This window comes from Amphibalanus amphitrite, unplaced genomic scaffold (genome assembly GCF_019059575.1).
Source record: "Amphibalanus amphitrite isolate SeventyFive unplaced genomic scaffold, NRLGWU_Aamphi_draft 000148F_arrow, whole genome shotgun sequence".
NCBI classification, from domain to species: domain Eukaryota; kingdom Metazoa; phylum Arthropoda; class Thecostraca; order Balanomorpha; family Balanidae; genus Amphibalanus; species Amphibalanus amphitrite.
Window position 1 is genome coordinate 700,889 of NW_024881643.1, and position 21,775 is coordinate 722,663.

A 21,775-nucleotide genomic window follows, 5' to 3' on the forward strand; every position below is an offset into this window, starting at 1 on the left:
CAGACAGTCATCGACGACCCAATCAAACCAGTGCGCCGCACCCGTCAGTGTGCGCTCCTGCCTTTCGCGGCTGTCACCAGGTCCTGACACAGCGGAAACCCACCGCCGCCATCAGCCGATCGATATTTAAAGAGGCCGCCGCCGAAATTATCTCACGGCCCACTATCGCGACGGACTTGAGAGACGGGATATGTGTTGTTTTAACGACGAACAGTGTCCACTTCTAACCCGACAAGCTGCTTGTTCGCGCCGGCTGCGTGGTGTCCGGCCGAATTCTATTTGGTTCCAAACCAGTCCACTCTGGTTCCGCCGGGCTCCCTAGAGAACCACAGCCGATTTCGCCCATTTCCGAGCGCTTCCTGCTGCCCCATCGGACCGAACGGGGCGCGGCCCGCTATGGAATGCAATCAGAGTGCGCCGGGGAGACTATCCATCTCTCTGACCGGCCGAGCCACTGACCAGCCGTCGCACTGTAGGCCGGCAGCCTGAAAAAGCGCTAGAAATTCACCCAAACTGACTGTCCGCAATATGAACAAAATAGGTATCATTTAATCCCAAATTGATCGAAGAATACGATTCCGATGCTAGTTTTGCCCTAAGGTCAAAATTGAGGTCGTCAGTTGTCACCAAACACAAGACAATTTAGACTCTCTATAGGCCACCACATTTACCGATTTTAATGATGAACTTTAGTGGTAATTTATTAGTTGACCAATCGTCGTTTTGAACGAAATTTCCTGTCAGACTAGCTCAGGGCACTGTTGTTCACTGTGCCAACATCATTCTGACATATTGCATCGCTTTTCTGCAAGATAAGCTAGCTGTTTGCAAGCAGCTGCAAGACGTAATTTAAAATTATATCCAATTTTTTAATTAGACTTTTATAAAAACGTTATTTCGAGCGGCTAAAAATGAACATTTCATACTAGCCTCTGATTACTCATCTTTTGTTCCATATAGGTGCTTTGCTGCTTTTCCCTGCTACTTTTCGAGATATGCGCCAGTAAACCACATGATGTAGGGGCAATTGTCACCTCGCCGCTCTACTGAAGGCCCGGCGCTCTTTAAAACGCTGGAAGTTGTGAAAAACAAACGCTTATAATCTAAATGAAATATATGTCCCTGAGCTCAGAATTGATCAACGCACACAATGCTGTCAACATTTTTGGGCCAAACTCAAAAATTCAGTCATTATTAACCCCTAAACACAAGTTAGTGGTAATCAACAACAACTTGCTCTTTAGTTAGACTTTTTGAGAAATGTTATTTCGAGCCGTTAAAAATGGCCATGCCATACAAACCACCAATCATCTTTCTATCATACCCTACTCGCAATTTTTGCTAATGCCTGCTACTCTTCGAGGTCACGTGACCTCACCATTAAAAGTGAATGGGGAAATAAGGAAACTGTTGTTTTTGCGCATGGAATGATTTCAAACTATCTCAAGCACACGGAATCGTGATTTCGTGCACTCCTTGCAAGATCCGATGCTTTACTTTTGCATTTTTGACCTTCCGTGACGTCATTGATGACGTCACACCGGTCATAGGAGTTTCTCGTCAATAACTCATGATCAAATTGAGCTAGCGACTTGGGAAAGCCACCAATGGACTCGGGAAGACCTCCCGAATCGAATGATATGCGATACGACCTCCTTCGATTAAGTTCGTGGCCTGATGGGCTCTGAGCTGACCTTGACTCGAGGTCAATACCTTAAGTTGACCTCACCCGAACAAAAAGTATACCATTCGACGCGCCTGAGCCAGGCGAACACGATGGTGCCAAAATCGCTGCTCTGCGGCCATTTTTTGCGAAATTATTTGCCAAAAACCAAACCCTACCTTGGGCTTTTTGACTTCACCTCAGAGGTTACCGGTTGACCTGGGACCTTAAAATCGGGTATCAATCGTTCCGCCTTGAAACGGCGCACACGCTTGTTTTTTCCGCGAGGCTCTAGCTCCATTAGGGGCGAAACAGCAAAAAGGGGTCGTACCAACCCTCTCCCCTCGGCCGGCCGAGGGGGTGGGGGGTCCGACAATAGGTTCGGCGAGGGTTAAGCAGCCCCACTTCGTTTTTAGCATGTTTGCTTGTCACTGAGATCAACAACTCAATCACAAATAATTTCTAGCACTTTTCCGGACCCCCGGCCCAGTGTGCGTCGGTCGGCCAGACGCCCATTGCACCGGCTACTGATGGTCAGTGGTGGCGCGGGGGGCCAAGATGTCGGGGGCGGAGGAGGATGCGCCGACCCGCGCACGCTTAGCCACCGAACTGGGGACATAGGTAGACACATACAAAACATGGAATGAAATCTGGAACCAGTGGCTCGGCCCTGCCTCGCCCGCCGCTAAACCATGGGACCAATGACAGGGTCGATGAGACAGACATGAAACAAAACAGGGCAGCATACAACTTCCAGCGAATATTTCCATAAGTAACTATATGATCCATATACGACTTAGCACGCTAGATACAACTTAAAGTCCATGTTCACACAGCAGCCGGTAGGTACGCGTTCCCGATATAGTGAGCACGCAGCACGCAATCCACGTGTCGCGATTGATCGTCAGCGCATACATACAGTACGTGGGCCGGAATAATTCATCATCCACTTCACAGACCGGACGTCTTACGGCACTGAGCACCCATTTCAGAGCGCAGATGTTCGATGCAGCAAGCTCGGTTCAGGGAACGCACTTGGCGCATTTCTACAGAAGTCTGAGAACCTTATCAGCGTTGGCCACCCACTGCCCCATCGCGGCGGGGGGCAGTGACCAGCAGCCAGACGTCAATAAATACCTGGGCCAACGCCCGGCGGGCCGGCCCCTGGACAGTCGACGGTGAAATCGGAGCCGCTTCAGCAGCTACAATAGCAATATCGTGGAACAGTGGTCTGGGCAATGGTATATGTCCTGAAAGGTAAAGTAATGATCCTTCTGCTCCAGCAAGCTTAAATTTAACGACACAAAAATATTTAACATTATTGTGCCTTGAATTAATGTGCAATAAAGAAAGAAGTAATAACGACTGACCGGCTACAGCTCTTACCAGAGACCACAGCTGGCATGAAAAGCCGCGACCTCAAATCGTTAATCATGGATTATTCACACCGTGCAAAAGTTCGGCGAGTTCACAACCCTCGAGTTCACCATTCCATTATGAGTTTCGGTTTCGACGCACCATCACTCCTGGTGCGTGTCGATTGGAGTGCCGCTGTCGGGTCGCGCGGGAACGGTGACTGTCGTCAGCTGAAACAAGGGCTAGCCGCCAGCGGAGGGCTGCAACCCTCATCTAAGCTGCAGACGCCCCGCTGAGTGACGACTGGCGAATAACCTCCACGGGCGATTCGAATTCGTTCAGGCAGCCGTCACGGACAAAATGGGAATCTAGCCCCGGCGTGGTGACGACGTGTCGAGGGTCGAACGCACGCTCACCGCCTGTATCCAGTGGGTTGGGTCCTCTCTCAGGCGGCCGACAGGACACGAATGGATACGGCTATCGCGAGCGGGACAGATCGGCACCGCACCAGAAGGTGAGTACTGGGGTAACACCACGGATATGGAGCTGGAGCCGCACCGCTAACCGGGGTCCTGGCAGAGCCGGCCGCCGCTCAGACTTTACTCCCTCAGGCAGTTGATAGTCGATAATATCTCACTCCGCCGAAAGATGCTTATAGGGTGGCCTTCGCCCAACAACCGACAGCCATGGGCCGCCGGCGCCCTCAGACAACGCACGGACCGCCACCGCCCTCAGACAACCCACCGACCGCCACCGCCCTCAGACAACCCACCGACCGCCATCGCCCTCAGACAACAGAGCAGCCACGGGCGGGCGGCGATATTCGATGACGGTGAGATTGAAGCCCGACAGCCGCCGGCCGTCAGCTCACCAATACGGTCGGCAACGGGCATCACGTAACAGCCACGTGTCTCCAAGTAACGAGGCCAAACGCGGGGGCGTTGATTGCGAGCAGGCACAGAGCGACGTCCGTCGAAAACCACTGCAAAGACGCCGATGATCGTCCGCTTAGAGGGCGGAGCATATGTTTACAGAAGTCTTCATGCTCTTCTTGTCTGCCTTCGAAACAATGCTTACTGGGAAAACTGCTCACAGCTGATACCAAGAAATGAGCTGAAAACTATCCAATTTGCTGTCTGATATGTGAACTATGAACGTCTTTTGCCCAAATTGCTTCCATTTTTCACGCCAGTTGTCCAGACGCCGTGAACAAATCCTGTCCTGCCCGACGGGTGGCAACCGAGCAGCTCTCTACGGAATCAACATGACGGGACCACTCGCCAGTCGCACACCTCAGTAGATCGTATACGTGAGGAGGGAAGCGAAAGACGCCGTCACTAACGGGAAACCAGCACCCACTGAGCTGCTGTAGCCATTTGAAGGACGCGCATGATCCCGCATTTAAATCACATTTCCATAATTCCATATGCGAGATTCTGTCCATATGGGAGATTCTGGTCACCAAAATGCGCCCCGAGCAAGGAGGCTGCGATTCCGAGTAGACCTACGCCCACACCATAATCTAACCTCGTCGCTAATAAGCTGTCAAAATGTCTATGTATAGCATAAGGCGTACGACGCAGGGGATTAGGATGGTCATATGAGTGCCGACCAGCTCGAGACCCAAACGGCAATGATCGAGCAATGGCGCATTGCTGAGTAATGCAAACCAAACGTGACGCTGATACAGACATGCTTTATTCTGGAGTCACGGAGAGATGGATTGCAGGATGTGATTGGAAAAAATGGCCAATGCCAGCTTGAATTTGACATGGGCCTATGAACAGCGGGTAAATGATTGCACAAATCGCTAATGAACTTCCTAAGCTCTCCATCTTTACGGGGCCAGGTCAGGCAGGACCAATTTGCAAATCAAGCTCCAGGATTATAATTATAATCTAGGTAATACTTGTGGATGCACACAATAGCTGTCCGTGGTTTCATTTTGCTATTGCTGACGGTTTCGGTGATACCTTCATAAATCTGACGAGTTTTTAAATCCCACCCATCAAAGTCCGCTCTGGAGGGTTAGAGCGATGTATGGCGAATTAAAAGTTTTCGATAAGGGATTATCGTGCGCCCACGTGCCTCCCAGCTCCTCGGGCGGATGTGATCCATTTCGGCCACCTGAACGGGCCCTCATAAAACCCGTGTCTAAAGAGAAAGGGAAATGAAACGAGACATTCAATGAGACGGCAAACTTAGAGCTGTCATGATAATAATCAAATAGAACAAAAATGGATGGTTACAGCCATAGAAACAACTGAGAGGAACGAAAGATGTGCATGTAAGAATCCCAGATTGAAACGCAAAGGTCACAAGGCCAGAAATAAAAATAAAAATACACCTCCAAGCACCGACCTTATGGACAAATAAATTGCAAGTGTCAAGACTCAAGAGGTAGCAGGATTTCATCATTCGCGCGCACTCAACGAAAAGGTAACACGTCAGGTAACTGGAAATACCAACATTCTGTACTCGAAATAAAGCTTCGTGAAACCGAGTATCCAGCGCAACTCGAGGGTTCTGGGCATTGCTAATGTTGTGGTCTAACCTTAGCCGACCACGGAGCTACAAAAGAACCTCATATCATATTAACGCTGTGCTGAATAATTCTCCCTATCTAGATCTACTACCTCCTCTCTCGTTTGTTGTCTCTCATGTCTCTCACGTCTATCGCATTCCCTTATCCGTTCATTCATTCATTCCCCCATTACCCACCCGCTCCCTACCTCTCTCCTCCTCTCTCCCTCTGCTCCCCGGCTCACCTGCAGGAATCGGACCAGGTACGTGAGCACCAGCCGGTTGATGTCGGGCAGCTGCTGCACCAGCTCCAGCAGCTGGCGCGGCTCCGAGCAGCTGTCGATGCAGCTGGCGTACAGCCGATCGGGGATGAGCGGCTCCCAGAGCTCGCGGTACCACTGTTTGAGCAACGACGCCGGCACGTGACAGTCAGAGCTCTCCGGTACCTCCCACTGGTCGGTGCGCAGCTTCATGTTGAGCACCTCCTCGGCGTCGGCCGGCACTCTGGGGAGGGGGGGGGGGATGTCAGGCAACACTTATCAGTGCACACTGACCGCTGACTGTACAGTGTACAATACATACACTGTAGTCGACTACCCGGCACTAAGGGAAGGGGGATGTGTCGGACAAAGCTCAGCGTTACAAGGTAAACTGAATGGGAACTACATTGACAAGCTCATGCACACGCCGCCCAGAAGGCCAGCACTAAAGTGACTAATGACCACGTCCCCGGGTCAGACAAGCCTCACAGAGGTGCCGATACACCGTGAACTGTAAACCCACAGATGGCACGACCAACAGACTAGTTCACACTCTGATGACCCCTGTCACCATATACACATACTACGGCTGGCCGAGCACACGCCCCGGACGACCCCTGACCCTTACTACGTCGCCCAGGTCTACACAGCCCCACCCGGCCGGCCTCCCCGACCCTGGCTGTCTCCCCTACCCCGTTCACCCGTACCAACACCCTCCAACCAGCCAGTCTCAACAGCAAACCCAGGCGACGGACCGACACCGTCACCGGAGCCCGACGCCTCGCATGTATAATTCATGAGTCGCGTCGACTAACGTCCACTGTGCTCGGCCGGGTCGTTGGACGTCCGTCGGACGCTCGCTGCTGCGCTCAATGACAGCCGGCCGGCCGGTCCGACCGACTGCCAGACGGGCGGATTCGCGCCGGATGGAAGTCTGATTATCCAGCCGGCGCTGAATGGGAGCGGGCTGCCGAGTTTCTCAGTGAGATCTCACAATATCGGACGGGTGGCGGGTCCGCGGATCGATCAGCGGCGCTCACTGACTGTGTCCCGCCCCCGTGTGTGTGGGGCTCCGTGTGAGGGCGTACCTGAAGATGCCCTCGGTTTGGGCGCCCTGCAGTCGCAACACCTCTTCTGTGAGAGTAGTGATGATCCAGGGAAGGCGCCGGTGGGGGAACCGGTCCCGCTGGATGCCCATCACCTCCTGTAGAGTGCTGCCGTACATACTGCAGCGGAATATCTGGAACTGAGCGCACAGACAAGGGGTCAAATTATCGCACATACCGCAGCGGGATATCTGGAATTGAGCACGCTCAGCGCTGGCAAAATATCACATACGTGCACCCAGTCGTGAGGTCATGTTTTCGACTTGTACCACCTTCATCATAAAGAAACATTGCCATGAACCAAGCACATACTACCACCGGATGCCAACAACCAAATGCAGCGGCGGCAGACAGCAGCGTAGTTACAATAAATCAAATCACCGATCCATAGCTCGCGGCACCGCATCATGTGTGGCAATGGCTGCTGGCTGGTATATCATACGGTAATCGTATTCATTAATCATGGCGCGGCTGTCCATCCGCGATAAAGCACAGCTCCACTGAGACCGCCAACAATGTGACGATAATAAACCAGAATAATCCACCGAGAACTCACCCGAGCTAAGTCGATCTCTTCCAGACTTGGCTTCCGGTTATTCCGCTTACCCAGGTTCCGCTCAAGTCTTTGGCAGCATATTTTGGCGTAGTGCGATATCTGCACTTGTATCAGTGACTGAAAGGAGGAAACCGAAGGTTATACACTAATACTCTCATAGAATCATAAGACACATCGTGAACATCGCACTATGTTTCACTTAAAAAAACGGATCTGCTTCGGGCCACCGAGGCTGCGTATCAAAATAGATAACCTCAGACCACGACTTTCAGCTTGAGCTTTCGTACCAGTCGCGTCTGAGCGATAACGTCGCGCGACCATGAGAATACCAAGTGGCTGCCTTGGTGCAGCCCCGTCTCGGTCTTTTCACGGCGGTGCCGGCTCCTGATATGAGACTCCTCCGATGACGGTCCGGCGAACCGCCCCGGGCGGTGTCACTGCCGCTGCCGCCGATATGAGGGTCTCCAGGGGATCGGCCGGGCGCGGCGCGGCGGTGAAAAGTGCCTGGGACGCTCAGCGTCAAGCGCCGGCCCGCAGCCGTGAAATGGACGCTAATCCGCTCCGAATGAGGAAGTGACGGCGGCAGACGGCGCCGTGAACGGGTAGAGGAGCGGCTGTCTGAGACTGCTCGGCACTGACAGGGACGGACCCCCACAGCATACCGCCGCGCCGCGAGCCGGCCAGATCGACCGTTTGACCAAAGATGGAAACCAATTGGCCGGGGCCTTCTGAACCACTCAGAGGTTCCCATTCGAGACATTGAACTAAACCTGGCCAAACATAAATAACCCGCCCAACTTCAATTCACTCGGTTACATCAAAGGTCACTGTTCTAATAGATTGGGAGGGACACCGCGGAGATTGAGTCTCCTTCCCCGGCCAGTGGTCCGGGAACACGGGACGTCTACTCACGTGCACGGGCCACTTGGCCAGCTCCGGGTGCTCGATGGCCGGGTCACGGTGGCGCGCGATGTAGCCCTCAAGGAAGCTGGCGAACTTGTCCGACGGCGGGAAGAACTGCAGACAGATGGCGAGCAGCTCCCAGCCGCGGCGCAGGCTGTCGCGCCGCGGGTTCTCAGTGGTCTGACGGCACACCTGCACGTAGATCTCGTCCCGCAGGCCGGGCTTGCTCCAGCCCAGACCGGCCAGCTCGGCACCCACGCTGTTGAGCGTCATGCCCGGCTTGGCCTTGCGGTCGCCCATGTAGATCTGGATCAGCTTGTAGACCTCGCAGGCGTCCTTCTTCAGCGCCTTGTCGAGTGTGCAGATCATCGGCTGGCTGATGGGGTCCTGGAACGGCCGGTGGGGGTCAATTCATCGCTGCCACAGAAATAACGCGTTCAAACAGCAGACTAGCAGGGGCCACCGCCGGAGTCGAAACGCTCACAGTTTCGATACCGGCAGATGGCCACTGACAGCAGTGAGTGAAGTCGTACTCTGAGTCACAGCTCACACAACCGCAGAGAAAATCGGTTGGCAGCGTTTACGGCTGGCGTGAATATATCGATCTTAGAGTCAAGCTAGCTCCCCGGTCCACAGTATCGCTCCCAGCTGATGAAATACCCCTACTGTCTAACGCTGTCAGGACGACGTTCAGGGGCGCGCAGGTCTCCTAGTGCACCTGTTCAAATCACACGTCTGTTCTCGGAAAGTTTTAGGCGGACATCATCACAAGTCAGGGAGTACTTCCGGGAATACAATATCTGAATACCGCACAGAACGGTCGACGGGAGCTTAGGAATCCTGGTGTGACAATTAACAAACGAAATAAAATCTAATAACGCCGGCCTTGGAGCCGCGAGCCTCCGAAACTTCCCGCAGTATGTCTGAACTGAATGAACGCAGTCCATCAGCACTCCAGGATTGAAATACTGATTACTCACGGAACTAATCTAGAGGCACAGCTATGGTGCGCATAAAAATGAGAAAAGTACGCGACCAAACTGCCATGGAAAATTCATGAGATTTCTTAGGTTCACGTTCATCGTCCTCCAATGCTACAAATAACCAAGAAAACTATAGCCGACGCATAAATTCTACCCTAAGCCGCCCGGAGAGCGTTACACCGCACTTTGTGTGCGGCATTACTGGACCAGACACGCCAAAGCTCCTTTAGATAGATTACCACCATAGAAAACTCCTCGCATAGTGGCGTATTCGGAATAAAGTAGTGTTCGTAAGACCCCATCAAGTCTGAGCACTTCGGGCGCGGAGTAGAGATTAAACGACTGATTAAGCCGGTGGCAGACGCGCGGAACGACGGCCCATTCCGCCCTCGTTCGGACACACCGTCTGACGCTGCCTTTACTGCGGTCCGAGATGGCTTTAGAAGGGGCCTGAACTCAGCTGTGGCGACAGACGGACACAGACGGCGTCACAGATCATAATGAACTCGAAGGGTAACCACACAGTCCGCACACTGTGCTCAGAGTTTGCGCTGCAGGTTAGTTTGAGTCCAGCGATCGCCGGTTAAGTTTATGATGATACAAATAGCCCCGAGCAATCAGGTGCATGTGCCGAGTTCCGTACCCCCACTAAATGCCAAACCCGTCCAGGACCTACAGCTGAATCCGATCTCGACCAGCCAACTGACGCAGTAGCGCCGAATGGCCAGCGCCTGATGTAGATAGAGAATCGAGTTCAGCGGTCTGTCGAACCCTCTGTCGGCGTCTGGCGCCGTAACGGCCATAAAGTCACTTCATTATTGTCCCCTAACAGCCGCGTGGGTGGGACCAGAATAGACTCCGCATGTGAGCCTTCTCATAATAGCCGACATTGGACCGCATTCAACAAGCAGAGAGCTAGCCATCGCTTATCCTGCAGCTCTAAAGGTCGGTAGGCGCGCACACATTACATGCAGGTGGGCATTTAACAAGCCGTTTCACTAAGAATTCAACAGAGAGCACTGTTATGGCATCTGTTTGGGGTTAAAACATCAACTTCAAATGAAACGCTACAGAAAGAACAACTACCTACAGTGTTAAGTATTTAGTAAAGCTCAATTCTACGACAATAGTGTATGGGCATTGGGCTGGCAAGTGGCAACTGTTTACAGCATCATTTTGATAAGCAAAGAAAGTAGACCAGTGCATCTAACTGCCTTGCGGACTTCCCAAAAATTGTTGAAGATCAATCCCACAGAATATACCTCACACTATATTTACACGAGTAGCGCTTTGGAACAAAGAATCACATTTCTAGTGACAGTGGCTGTCATAGTCCTCTGCGGGGTACCAGGATCGACCCTTATAGTCCAATCCCTACCATCCATCTGCACTAAGTATGTAACTACATTGCACGATATGATTATTGTTGTTTACGGAGTCATTTGAGTACCCCCCCCCCCCCCGATCAGTCACAGTCAACGACATCACAGACTACAGAGCAACATTCCATCAAGATATCACACTCCTCGACTTTGGCCCACGAGTACGCACCTTTGACCAGGACAGCATATCGCGCACGGTGTTCTTCTTGCGGAAGATGCCGCGTTTGTGCAGGTTCAGGTTATCCTTGGCGTACTTTTCGATGTCGCTGGTGTCTCCGGCGGGACCGGGGCCGGGCAAAGAGCACCGGTCCGGCAGGGTGCTGGCAGAGCTGCTGGCCAGCGACGACTGCGACGTCTGGTGGACGGAGGGTGAACTACGTGAGCGGACCGGCCGAGTGGGACGGGTGTGAGGGAAGGGGGCGCTGAGGTAGAGAAGACACAGGGACAAGAGACAAGGTTCAAGAAAAACAAGAACAAGATAAAAGAGACTAGAAAGAAAAGACGATAGGTACAATAACAAGAGCGCAAGAGGAGAGAAGAAGAGAAGAGAAGAGAAGAGGAGAGGAGAGACTACAGGTACGATAACAAGCGAGGAGGGAGAAGAGAGAAGACAGGAGCTAAGAAGAAACCATCACCCGACAGAACGGCTTGGTCACATGGCAATTCAATGACCAGAAAAGAATAGCTGGAGCGCATCACTAACGCATCACGCATCACGACCAACGACGTTACCATTATCCAGTTAATCGCACAATATCATCCGTCCAGCCTATGTAAGTCATATCTATTCGTGACGAGACCCAGGCTGCAGAGGTAAGGAATGGCTGAGATGCGTTGGCATGCATTACTTCGTAAAACATCATCAGGAATGCTACCTACATCATCAGGAATGCTACCTGCTAGCGCCACCAGGTTCACCTGGCTCCGGAGCTAGGCTTAGGCCAGACATCGGTAGATACTGACATCTCCATCTCACCTGTGCCAGTCTACTCAGCATGCCGGTGGCCGGCGGCGGCGGCGGCTCGGCTCCAAACAGGTGCGGCGGCGGCGGCGCAGGGCCGGTCCGCTCGGCGATCGGCGAGTACAGGGAGGTGACGAGCGGCAGCGGCGGCGGCGGCAGCGAGCCCCGGCCGCCCCCGCCGCCGCCGCCGCCACCGCGGTTCAGAGAGGCGTGCCGGGAGACGGGGGCGTACGGCGGCGGGCCGGGGGAGGCGGCCGGCAGCCGGGGCAGCGTGCCGCCCCCGCCGACAACACCGTCCACCAGGTCCGACTCGGACCGACCTGCCGACAGGGGGCAGCACCGGTCACACGGCGGTCACAGCAGGTAACTGCGGCGCAGTCCAGGACAGAACCAGCACAGTCCAACCAGTCAACGGGATGGAAAGAAAAAGAACACTCAGCGCATCTTATTGTCGCTAACCATATGACACCTCTATCGAGTGTATTCAGTCTTCCCACCCGCCCGCTCCCCAGAGCAGCCCTCCGGCGCTCACCGTTGAGTTTCTGCCGGTTGCGGAGGTGCGGCGGCAGAATGAAGTTCTGGTAGCGGTCGTCCTCCTCCAGATAGTCGTCCAGACCGGACGAGTCGGCGTTGCTGACCCCCTCGTCGTCAGCAAACTCGTCTGAGTCGTCCGCCGGACCCGAGTCCTCGCTGCGCCAGCTGTCGCGGTCATCCTGGAGTGTGTCACCGAAACGGTACCCTGCGGAGGCGTGGGTCACGTCAGGGTCGAAACGGTGCCCTGAAAGGGGACAAGCCATGTCTGGGGAGAAACGGTACGCTGGGGAGGCGCGGAGTCAGGGAGGTTATTGGGGAGGCGCGGAGCCAGGGAGGAAATAGTACTCCGAGAAGGGCGGTTCAAGTCAGGGCCGAAACGCCTCTTGGAAAGGGAAGGGTCAAGTCAGAGCCGATATTGGAGGCGCGGGTCAGGTCAAGGCCGAAACGGCACCTTGGAGAGGGAAGGGTCAAGTCTGAGCCGATACTGGAAGTGGAGGCGCGGGTCAGGTCAGGTCAGGGCCGAAACGGTGCCCTGCGGAGGAACAGGAAGGTCAGAGTCAAAACGGTACCCTGGAGATGAAAGGGTCAGGTCAGGGCCGAAAAGGTACCGTGAGGCGAAGCGAGCCGAGTCAGGGCTGAAGCGGTACCCTAGCAACTCCGTCTCCTAGTTACACACAAACTAAGTTATAGCGAGTTAACTACGAAGTTCATTAAGCATAATAGCAGAGATGAGGCTGTGGGTCAAAACTATGTCATTGTAATGGGAGTATTACACCATTATCCTACCTGAATGAAGAGACAACTGTCTCTTGCGATCCCTTGCCATCCATCCACCCGCAAACGCCCCATCAAAGAGCCATAACACGCCACTTCTGCTAACTGCAGCGGCCAATGCGGCCGATTACGTTAACTGGCGCGAGTCCCAGCTGCAGCCAGCGTTCACTGGCGAGCGGGTGCCGCAGCTCGGCGGTTACCAGTCGTGTATAGCGCCGTGTCATCGCCATCTGGATCAATCACTGGGTGTTTGGCCGGGCTGTTTTGAGCTCTCACAGCAGAACTGCATCTGGTGTATTGACTGCAGCGTGTTCTCTGACCGTGTGTTTGACACCAAGACTCATATCCGACCAGAGTCGCCCATTACATTTGTCGGAAACTGGCACACCGGGTAGATAAGGTTGGTAATTATGGCTCCACGGGCCATCCGTGACACCCATGGCCGTTAATTAACATAACAGTCCGACAATCGTCACGCTAATAGCCCAGTCCTCTAATTAAATGAACACTTCGGCTTGCAAAGGGGATAGTCGAGACAAAACGTGTCGCAAACGAGCACTGACATTTTATGGCGCTGTGAATTCATTTTCGCATTATTACGTTGGGAAATTCATTTTCGCAATCAGCAACAACCTCTCGTCGTTGAAGACCGTTTAATTGCACATTAGCAAGATGTAGGGCAATGCCTGCTATTACTCTTTGCGCAAGGAGAATAAAACTTAGGCTTAGTTTAGGAGGTTGCAATGGAGGTGTATCGCATAGGCTTTACGATGTAGTCTACCATTCACCCCTTTAAAACACCCCAGCAGTAAACAAGACATAAGAAGCATCACTAGACCCATGGCCGTATTGAGGTGCCCATTGAAATGCATGCTGATCAAGACAGCTATGGGCCAACCAATCATGCTCGTGGTCTGTAATTATCGACTGTCCGAGGGCCCGACCGCTTCATTAAATCGAGCGCTGCATAATACCCACCTGAGAGTTTGGCCTGCTCCAGAATGTACTGGTGCAGCGGTATGAGGTTGGCCTGCGTGGCCGGGTCGAAGAAGTAGTCGGCGGCGCCGGAGCGCGGCGCCGCCTCCTCCGGCCGCGCCGTCACGCCGTGCACGATCACTGGCTTGGGCTCGTCGGCGGCCGGCCGGGCGGCGTCGCGGCCCGCCGACCGCTGGCTGCCCGCCGTCGTCGACGTCGACACCACGCCCGAGTCGAACTGCGAGTGCGGCGAGCTGTCGGCCGAGGTGCGGCCGGCGCGTCGGCCCGGCGAGAACAGCGGCCGCTGCGGCGACGGCGGGCTGCCGCTCGAGTCGCTGTCGGCGCCCGCCGAGCGCAGCACGTCCAGCTGGAAGCGCGGCCGGCCGCCGCCCGGCTTGCGGTTCATCAGCGGCGTGCAGAGCGAGTCGACGCCGGCGCTGGCGTCGCGGCCGGCCGGCGGCGGCGGCTCCCAGCGGCGGCGCGGCTGCGGCGTCGACTCGACGCTGCGCAGACCGCCCAGCAGGAACCGCTCGTGCATGGCGTCGTCGTCGACAGCCCGGTCGCGGCGCTGCATGAAGCTGTAGCTGCGCGAGAGGGGCGTGTCGCGGGCGCGCTCCAGCGGCATACCGCTGCCGGAGCCGGAGCCGGCGCTGCCGGTCGTGCCGTGCGCCGGTCGCTCGCACTCGAAGCTGCGCTGTTTGGTGAGCGCGGCTGGGGCGGGCCGGCAGGAGCGGCGCTCGCCGCCGCCGCTGCGGCCGGCCGGCAGCGGCATCGGCTTGGTGGGCGACTCGAGGGTGGCATAGGCGGGCCTGCAGCGGCAGCTGCGCTGGGAGCAGTCCGTCTGGCTGCCGGCGCCGTCTGACACGGCCGAGTGGCGAGACGACGCGTCCTGCAACACACGGGACGGCGGCCGGTCAGTGGGACGGCCGTCACAGCCCCGCCGCTCCGCGCCGCGTCACGCCGGGAAGGCCGCGCCGTCGGTGACGGCCCGGCCGCGCCCAGGCGCCGGGTGACTGCCGGGCACGCCCGGCGCCGCCGCTGATGAACGCTGATGACATAAACAGGCCAGGCGGTCATGAAAAGAGGCGATACCATGAACAGAGCGCTGTGCACTCCAACAGGGCGGGCCCACATCGGACTTGGTTGGAATGAAGAGACCGTCTGCAGCAGCGGTCGGCCGGGCGGTGTGCAAACAGGAACAAGTCCGGGGGCCCCAATCCGCCGACGGACATCATATATAAACTGGGCTGCAAAACATGACTAACGGTCAAACGAAACGTTAATGAAACTAAATCGTCACTGACAGAGATGGATGATCATCACATGCCGTGCCAGGAGGCCTCATGTACAGGAACAAAAACAACAGTGAGCCAGCGACCCGACTTTTCCGGGCCACTGGAGCTCCTTGTGCGTGACTATTTTTGCAGCCGGTTCTGCAAGAGGTGCGTGAGTGTGAAACCTCTGAGTCATCACTCCGGATTACGCAGACGGAGCTCACTGCGGCCACCTGGCACCGTTCGCCGGCTAGGAGAGCTCGGCGGCACCGGCTGTGAGCGACTGTGAACCGGGCGGTCATCAAGATCAGCCACTTCAACCACTCGTGTCAACAGCCACTCAGCACAGGCGACAAATATGACAACAATCCACACTACAACATCGCCTAATGTAAATAACACACACAGAACGCTTCCCACCCAGTCCCGACGACCCGCTGAGCTAGCAGCCGGTACAATGAACGACCCGTTTTTGTCCTCGAGCGTCCGGACGCGCACGTGTTGCCGTCTCACACGATCGTGCGGGGCACGTCTGCCAGCTGGCCGGGCCGCCGACGGCCGTCCGGAAATGCTCGCCGGCTTTTGAAGTCGGCGGCGGGTCCCTCAGTCGGGCACGCACCGTCTCCGAGATGGCGGCGGAACGGTGGGGTACAGAGGACCGACGGCCGCGCGCCGCCCGACGGGCAGCTATTCCTGTCAGCGGTGTCGGCACCGCGGCGGCTCCGGCCCGGCGGGACCGGCCCGGCGCCGCGGCCGTCAACACGTGCCGTGCACGGCGCCGCTGCACAGCCGGCGGGGTGCACGGTGCACAGCACGCGCGCCGCCGCCGCCGCCGGCGGTCGTGCCGCGCCGACAATGGACAAATGCCGGCAGATGGCTCAGCGGGTCGCCACGGCTGCAGCTGCTGGGGTCTCAGACACACTGAGCCCGGACCCGCTCACGATGGCACACTCCCGGTCACGTTCTCTAACGGCTACAGAGAGTCGCTCCGCCCAGCTAAAAACCAGACCAGACCGGTAGGCCGGGTCATAGACCACTTAGTTAATCACTCAGAGACAAGCCCGGCTCGTGGGCGGCGGACACGCCTGCCTGGAGTAACTTAATCACTAAAGTTCGTCACTGCCATACGTTTATGACTTCCCCGGCACCGGGGAACGACTGTGCTACTTTATGACGCCTGGGTGTTTAGTCGGTCGTAAAATCGGGTCAGAGCAGCACCCAGCGGCCGCCAAAAGTAAATCAGCGAGAGAAATCATCGCTTTAATCATCAGCAACTAACGATGCTCCCGGCTGCGCGGTGGGGTGGCAGATGATCATAATTTACTATTATAATTCCATCGTGCTCAACAGACGGACTCTCCCGCTGTGTGTCTGTGGAGGGACTGACTGCTGGTTACCTTGGTGCGGGAGGAGCGGGCCGGCGGCGGCTGACCGCCCTCCGAGCCGCAATGGTGCCGGTGGTGATGGTGCCGGTGCCGACGGCCCCGCGGCGACGACGACGGCGACGTCTGGGTCTGGATAGTGGCCATGGAGCGCGACTTCTGAGCCTGCCGACAGAGGAGCGTGCAAAGTCACGTGACGGCATTTGAGCATTGAACGAGCGGCAACAGTTGCTGAATACAGTCATACGCGACAATGGCATCGTCACAGACAACAGAACACGAATCCAGAAGCACGCACACAAATACGCTCCGCCACAGCACGCTAAACCCACGCACATTTCGCACGTGAGTACGCGCTGATGTCAGCGTGAAAGCCGGCGGTGCGTTCTGCGTGACGTGCCCGCCACGCCCGCTCGAATAAACAGACCACTTCAAAGCGGTCGGGCGGCGCGATGGACGCAGGGCGCGGAGACCGGCGCTAAGGACAGGCGTGTCACAACTCGGCTGTTGTTTACGAACCGGACTGCCAGCTCGGACCGTGGCCACACCCGGGGCCTGTCATAACAGTCAGCATAGTCTCCGGCGCCGACGGGTTTCCTCTCTCCTGATACCGGCCCGGTGGACCGAACACCGGGCGGCTGGCGGTCAGCGGCCGCCCCCGCCCCCGCCCCGGGCGGTCGCTGCGTCGGCGTGTGAGTCAGCCGGCGGCAGAGCGCGCGGAGAGATGAGAGAGGCCTCCACCGGTGACTCAGCGCCCCCCCCCCCCCCCCGCCGCCGGCCGAAACCTCCCCAGCAGCGGCCCCCAGGGACGCTGCCGGGTCGTAGAGGTGAAAAACGGACACCCTTCATCTCGAATGCAGCGGCATATGTCTCCAGTGGATTTAACAAACAGCATTGATCCATGCAAATTTTTGAAAACTTCAGGTCAGGGATCTTCTCAGACATAAATTCCTTCCATGAGCTGCTTCTCAGAGTGAGGATTACAAACTAGTCGTGGCAGTATACTGACGTTCTCAACATTTTTCATCTCAACATTCGAGGTCAAACAATCCACAAAGTAGTCCTTACAAAGCTGACGCCTTTTCTCTGAGCAGAGAGCCACCCGCGGAGAGCCCGACAAAACACGTGCTGTAACCATTTGCAGGCAGAAGGCACAACAGACGTGGTCTGTCGAGAAAGGTCAGAGCGAATCGACAAAACACACCGCACCACCCGGAAACTGAACAGCACCAAACGGTAGGAGAGCAGGTTTTCACAAAGAGCACGATAACGACCAACATGTAATTCCCATTATAACAGCACTATTGTTACACCGAGTAACTAGAAGGGTTCGATAAAAGAGACAAACACCTGGACAGAGAAAGCTTCGAAACAAAAAAAACGTGACGTTCCCCGTACCCTTGCACCCAATCGACAGTCAAATCTTCGCTTCACGAGGCTACCGGAGCATCCAGTTTAGCGACATGACACAACAGCCTACATCGCCTAATGCACGACTCCGCTGCAGCATTACTACCAATCGAATCACAGTCGCTGACGCCGGCTCCGATCACTACACAGCACAGCTGGTACCGAATACTACACGTCTCACGACACGGGTTCCCCGGTCCATATGGCCCGTATCACCACCACGGAACGGTATCTGATCGGTCGGGACATGGCCATCGGCACGACTCCAGTCGGGTGGGATGACTCGGAGGAGCACACCAGGGCAGGACGGAGCGTCAGATTTTGACGACCGGCGCTATCACTGAGGCAGCGGCAGAGGGCGACCTGGTGCCGCGTCATCCCCGAGTCCGAAAACATCTCCGTGTCGGATCAAACGGCAGACGTCAGCGAGGTGACTGATGAAGGCGACGCCCGGCACCGGGGACTCCGATCGGGCCACCGTCCATCGCCGAGCGATGTTGCGGTGCGCCGCGCGGCGTTTTTACTGACCCAAGGACGGCGGCCGAGACAGGCGTCGTACGATAGCGATTTGTCGGCCCAGTCGTCACGAAGGCCGGGCTGTGCGGCGATCGCCGGTCGTCACGGTGTGGCCAGTATGACTCACCCGACGAGCGACTGACTGCTGGTCGGTTCAGAGGCCCGTATCAGTCGCAGCCATTTCGTTCCATTCAAAACCCCAAAACAAGGCTGATACACCAAGCGCACCGTTACAGCTGCCGGCGGAACTATCGTAGGTAGATCTCCGGATGATGGGCATAAATTCCGTCTGGGGCCGTGCACGCCGCTGAAAGACGGTGAAACCGTCCACACTCGGACTGATGTCACCGTTCCGGAACGATCCCGGCACAGACGGACCATGCAAAACATGCAGCGGGCCTCGAGTGAATTTAGACCAAACAGTCATTTGCACCAGTCCCTGTCAACGGCCAGGGGAGATAGCGCTACAGCTGGAGCAGAAACGATCGGACTTTTGCGTGTACCATGAGATTGAGCTCGATTACACGGTTTACACTCTCGTCAGGGGTAAGCAGTACGAACCAGAAGCGCAAAACACCGAAACGGGACCGCTTGTGATAGCTTACTGAATATGGCTTCCTACAGAAGATAAGGAAGGTAAACCAGCCAGATCATTCATGGATCGATGCAATACCATAATGAACAGCGCAGATGACACATGAGGACGCAGAGCGCCGATGAAAGTTGATCTGCAAAACCCTACTTCCTTCGATACAACTGGAGCAGGACAAGCAGGACTCCCTGTACCATCACTGAGGCAAGACACGCGTATCGGAAAGATGAGAGACGCAGAGCACGAGAAACGGTCACAAACAGCGGAGTACATAAGGGAGCTAATGAGGCAGAGCGTGAGTAGGAGAGAGCGGCGTGGGCGTTGTCGCTCCGTCAGGACCCCCGGTGTCCTGTCGGGACGCGTGTGCGTCCGTCACGTACCGAGTTATTCCTGGCCGTCTGGGAGCCGTCGCTGCGCCGCGACCGACCGTCCTCATCCTCTGCCTCCGTGTTCTGCTTCAGCGTCTGACGGAGAGGACAAGGGAAATGGTCAGAGACAGTGGTAGAACAGGGCACAACTAGACAGCGTCAGAGACAGCGACAGAGGCAGCAGTCAGGGGCACAACAGTCAGAGACCGCGGCACACAAACACAGCGATCAGAGACATGTCAAAGACATGTAGGACACAGCAGCAGCAGAGAGAGAAAACGCGATTAGAGCCAGGGGCAGACAGAGGCACAGAGGTCAAACAGAGTTCAGCGACACCACCCATGACGGGCTACGCAATAGGCCATTCCCTATTCCCACCTTCTAAAATGTTGTTAAAACCAGTTAAATTGTGCCCGACTTTATAGATTGGATGACCAGGAACACGGCTCTGGCATTTATTTTTCATTAAACATCTTAGGCTTCCCATATTCCAAACACAAACATTCAAATATGTGACGTCACAGCCCAAAATTACCTCCTTCCCTAGGCCACATTACTGTCATAAAGCTGATTCTTTTTACTCTGTAGGCACCACAACAAAGTTCAGACCAAGTTTTAAGCGATTTTTCAACGAACAAACCCATTTAAATCAGAATGACTAAACGAGGTGACGTCACACTAACGGTCGCTCCATGTTGAAGATAGGGCCTTGTACAAGGCCCATTTTCAAATGAAGGGAACGAATTTCTTCAACACCAAGAGGCCGCGGGGGTTACAACCTAGATAGATAGTGGTTTCTGAACCTCGCCGCAAACTTGGCTATCTCAACTCAAACCCCATGTTAAAGGTGGGATAGTCCCTTTAAAGCGCCAACGCAGCCAGGACAGCGTAGATAGGCAAACAGTAGGAAAAGTGTGAGAGGTGCACACATTTACTCAGCACATGAATAATGATGGGCTGGAGGATGGCGTAAGCGCACAGTGCACACATTCGTAACGCGCGTCGCCGAGCCATAACTGCTGGCAGTTCTACGCCTCGATCGAATGGAATCCAATTACACGCAGGTGAACACAAGCATAAGCATGACTGATGACCAGCGCCATTGCAGTAGAGCAAAGACTGCATTCAGCCTGTGTCACACAAATTCCAGCATCAGCACAACGCGCAGCACGCCCTTACACCCTGTGGTACTTCACCCGCAATGCACACACACCCACGGCACCTAATTATGGCCAGCTCGGATCCCGGCGACCACACGTGTCGCTGCACCGACCGCAGGCGTGTGCCGTTCAGAGCACATATTACTCGGCACATTATGTAGATGGCCGAGCGGCACCGGGTGGCTCGCTGCAGTCGAGTTATGATGGATGAACTACGCAGCGGTCGGTAGGGCATCAGGCCGCCGCCCACGCCTGCTCTGCACGGCGGAGGGACTGGACGGACGGGCTGCCGCCCACACCACCCAGCCGCCAGTGGCGAGCAGCCAGCAGGGGCCAGCACGAGCGAGCAGAGGCCAGCAGCGAGCAGCGAACGGCCAGCACAGCGGTGAGGTCGGCGCCTGGCGCCAGTGCCGGCCGACATCGCAGTAACAGTAGGCGTCGCCCAGTCAGGGCCTTCAGAGTGGACGACACACCCCCGCCATAGGCACAGGTGGAGGGAGAATGCCATCCGAGCACACCACATAGACGTCAGGCCGGTAGAACGGGGCCTCACTGAGGCTCAGTACTGACCGACCGCACCTGGGGGATGCCCGCTCCTCGCCGCCGCGCGATGCACAGCGATGATACACTCAAACCGGTCTCAGGCCACTGGACAATGAACGGACGGCCGGGACTCTGGAGAAGTCATGCCTCTGTGGGAAACGTCCCGCGTCCCTTCCCAAGTCATTCTGAGGCTAGACGGCCGCGGCGGAGGAATGAGACGGCCGGCTGTGTCGCGCAGCCGGTCCCAGGAGGGCGATGATCGCGCCCCTCCGGTCGTTCGAGCTTGGCTCGACTTCAGGGCATTCCCAATCCTCGTCGACCGGTACCCTACAGTGTCGGGACCTCGCGTGGCTTGACGTCTTTGGCGCCAGGGCGGGGGCGGCCGCCACGAGCCGCCGTGACTCGGTAGGTCGTTAGAGGGGCTCTGGCCGGCCCGCGGGCCGACCGCCCCGCCGCCAGAAATCGATGGGTGTGTCGAGACGGCCCCGACCGCTGCGGGGCAGTCGGCGCCGACGGCGGCACCCTCCGTCGCACGCGACGACCGACGGCGCGCC

General features: G+C 56.1%; 1 protein-coding gene across 2 annotated transcripts in view; it reads right to left on the reverse strand.

The window, feature by feature from the left end:
- Positions 1 to 21,775, reverse strand: part of LOC122382842 (rho GTPase-activating protein 39-like) — a 64,533-nt gene that overhangs the window by 5,046 nt on the left and 37,712 nt on the right. For both annotated transcript variants that reach the window (XM_043368694.1, XM_043368693.1), the window contains exons 4-13: positions 19,531 to 19,614; positions 16,648 to 16,797; positions 13,980 to 14,865; positions 12,226 to 12,432; positions 11,709 to 12,013; positions 10,902 to 11,087; positions 8,377 to 8,754; positions 7,465 to 7,581; positions 6,891 to 7,048; positions 5,788 to 6,046 (exon numbers count right to left, since the gene is read on the reverse strand). In XM_043368694.1, the coding sequence (XP_043224629.1) occupies positions 5,788 to 6,046; positions 6,891 to 7,048; positions 7,465 to 7,581; positions 8,377 to 8,754; positions 10,902 to 11,087; positions 11,709 to 12,013; positions 12,226 to 12,432; positions 13,980 to 14,865; positions 16,648 to 16,797; positions 19,531 to 19,614 (2,730 nt within the window). The remainder of the gene's footprint in view (positions 1 to 5,787; positions 6,047 to 6,890; positions 7,049 to 7,464; positions 7,582 to 8,376; positions 8,755 to 10,901; positions 11,088 to 11,708; positions 12,014 to 12,225; positions 12,433 to 13,979; positions 14,866 to 16,647; positions 16,798 to 19,530; positions 19,615 to 21,775) is intronic.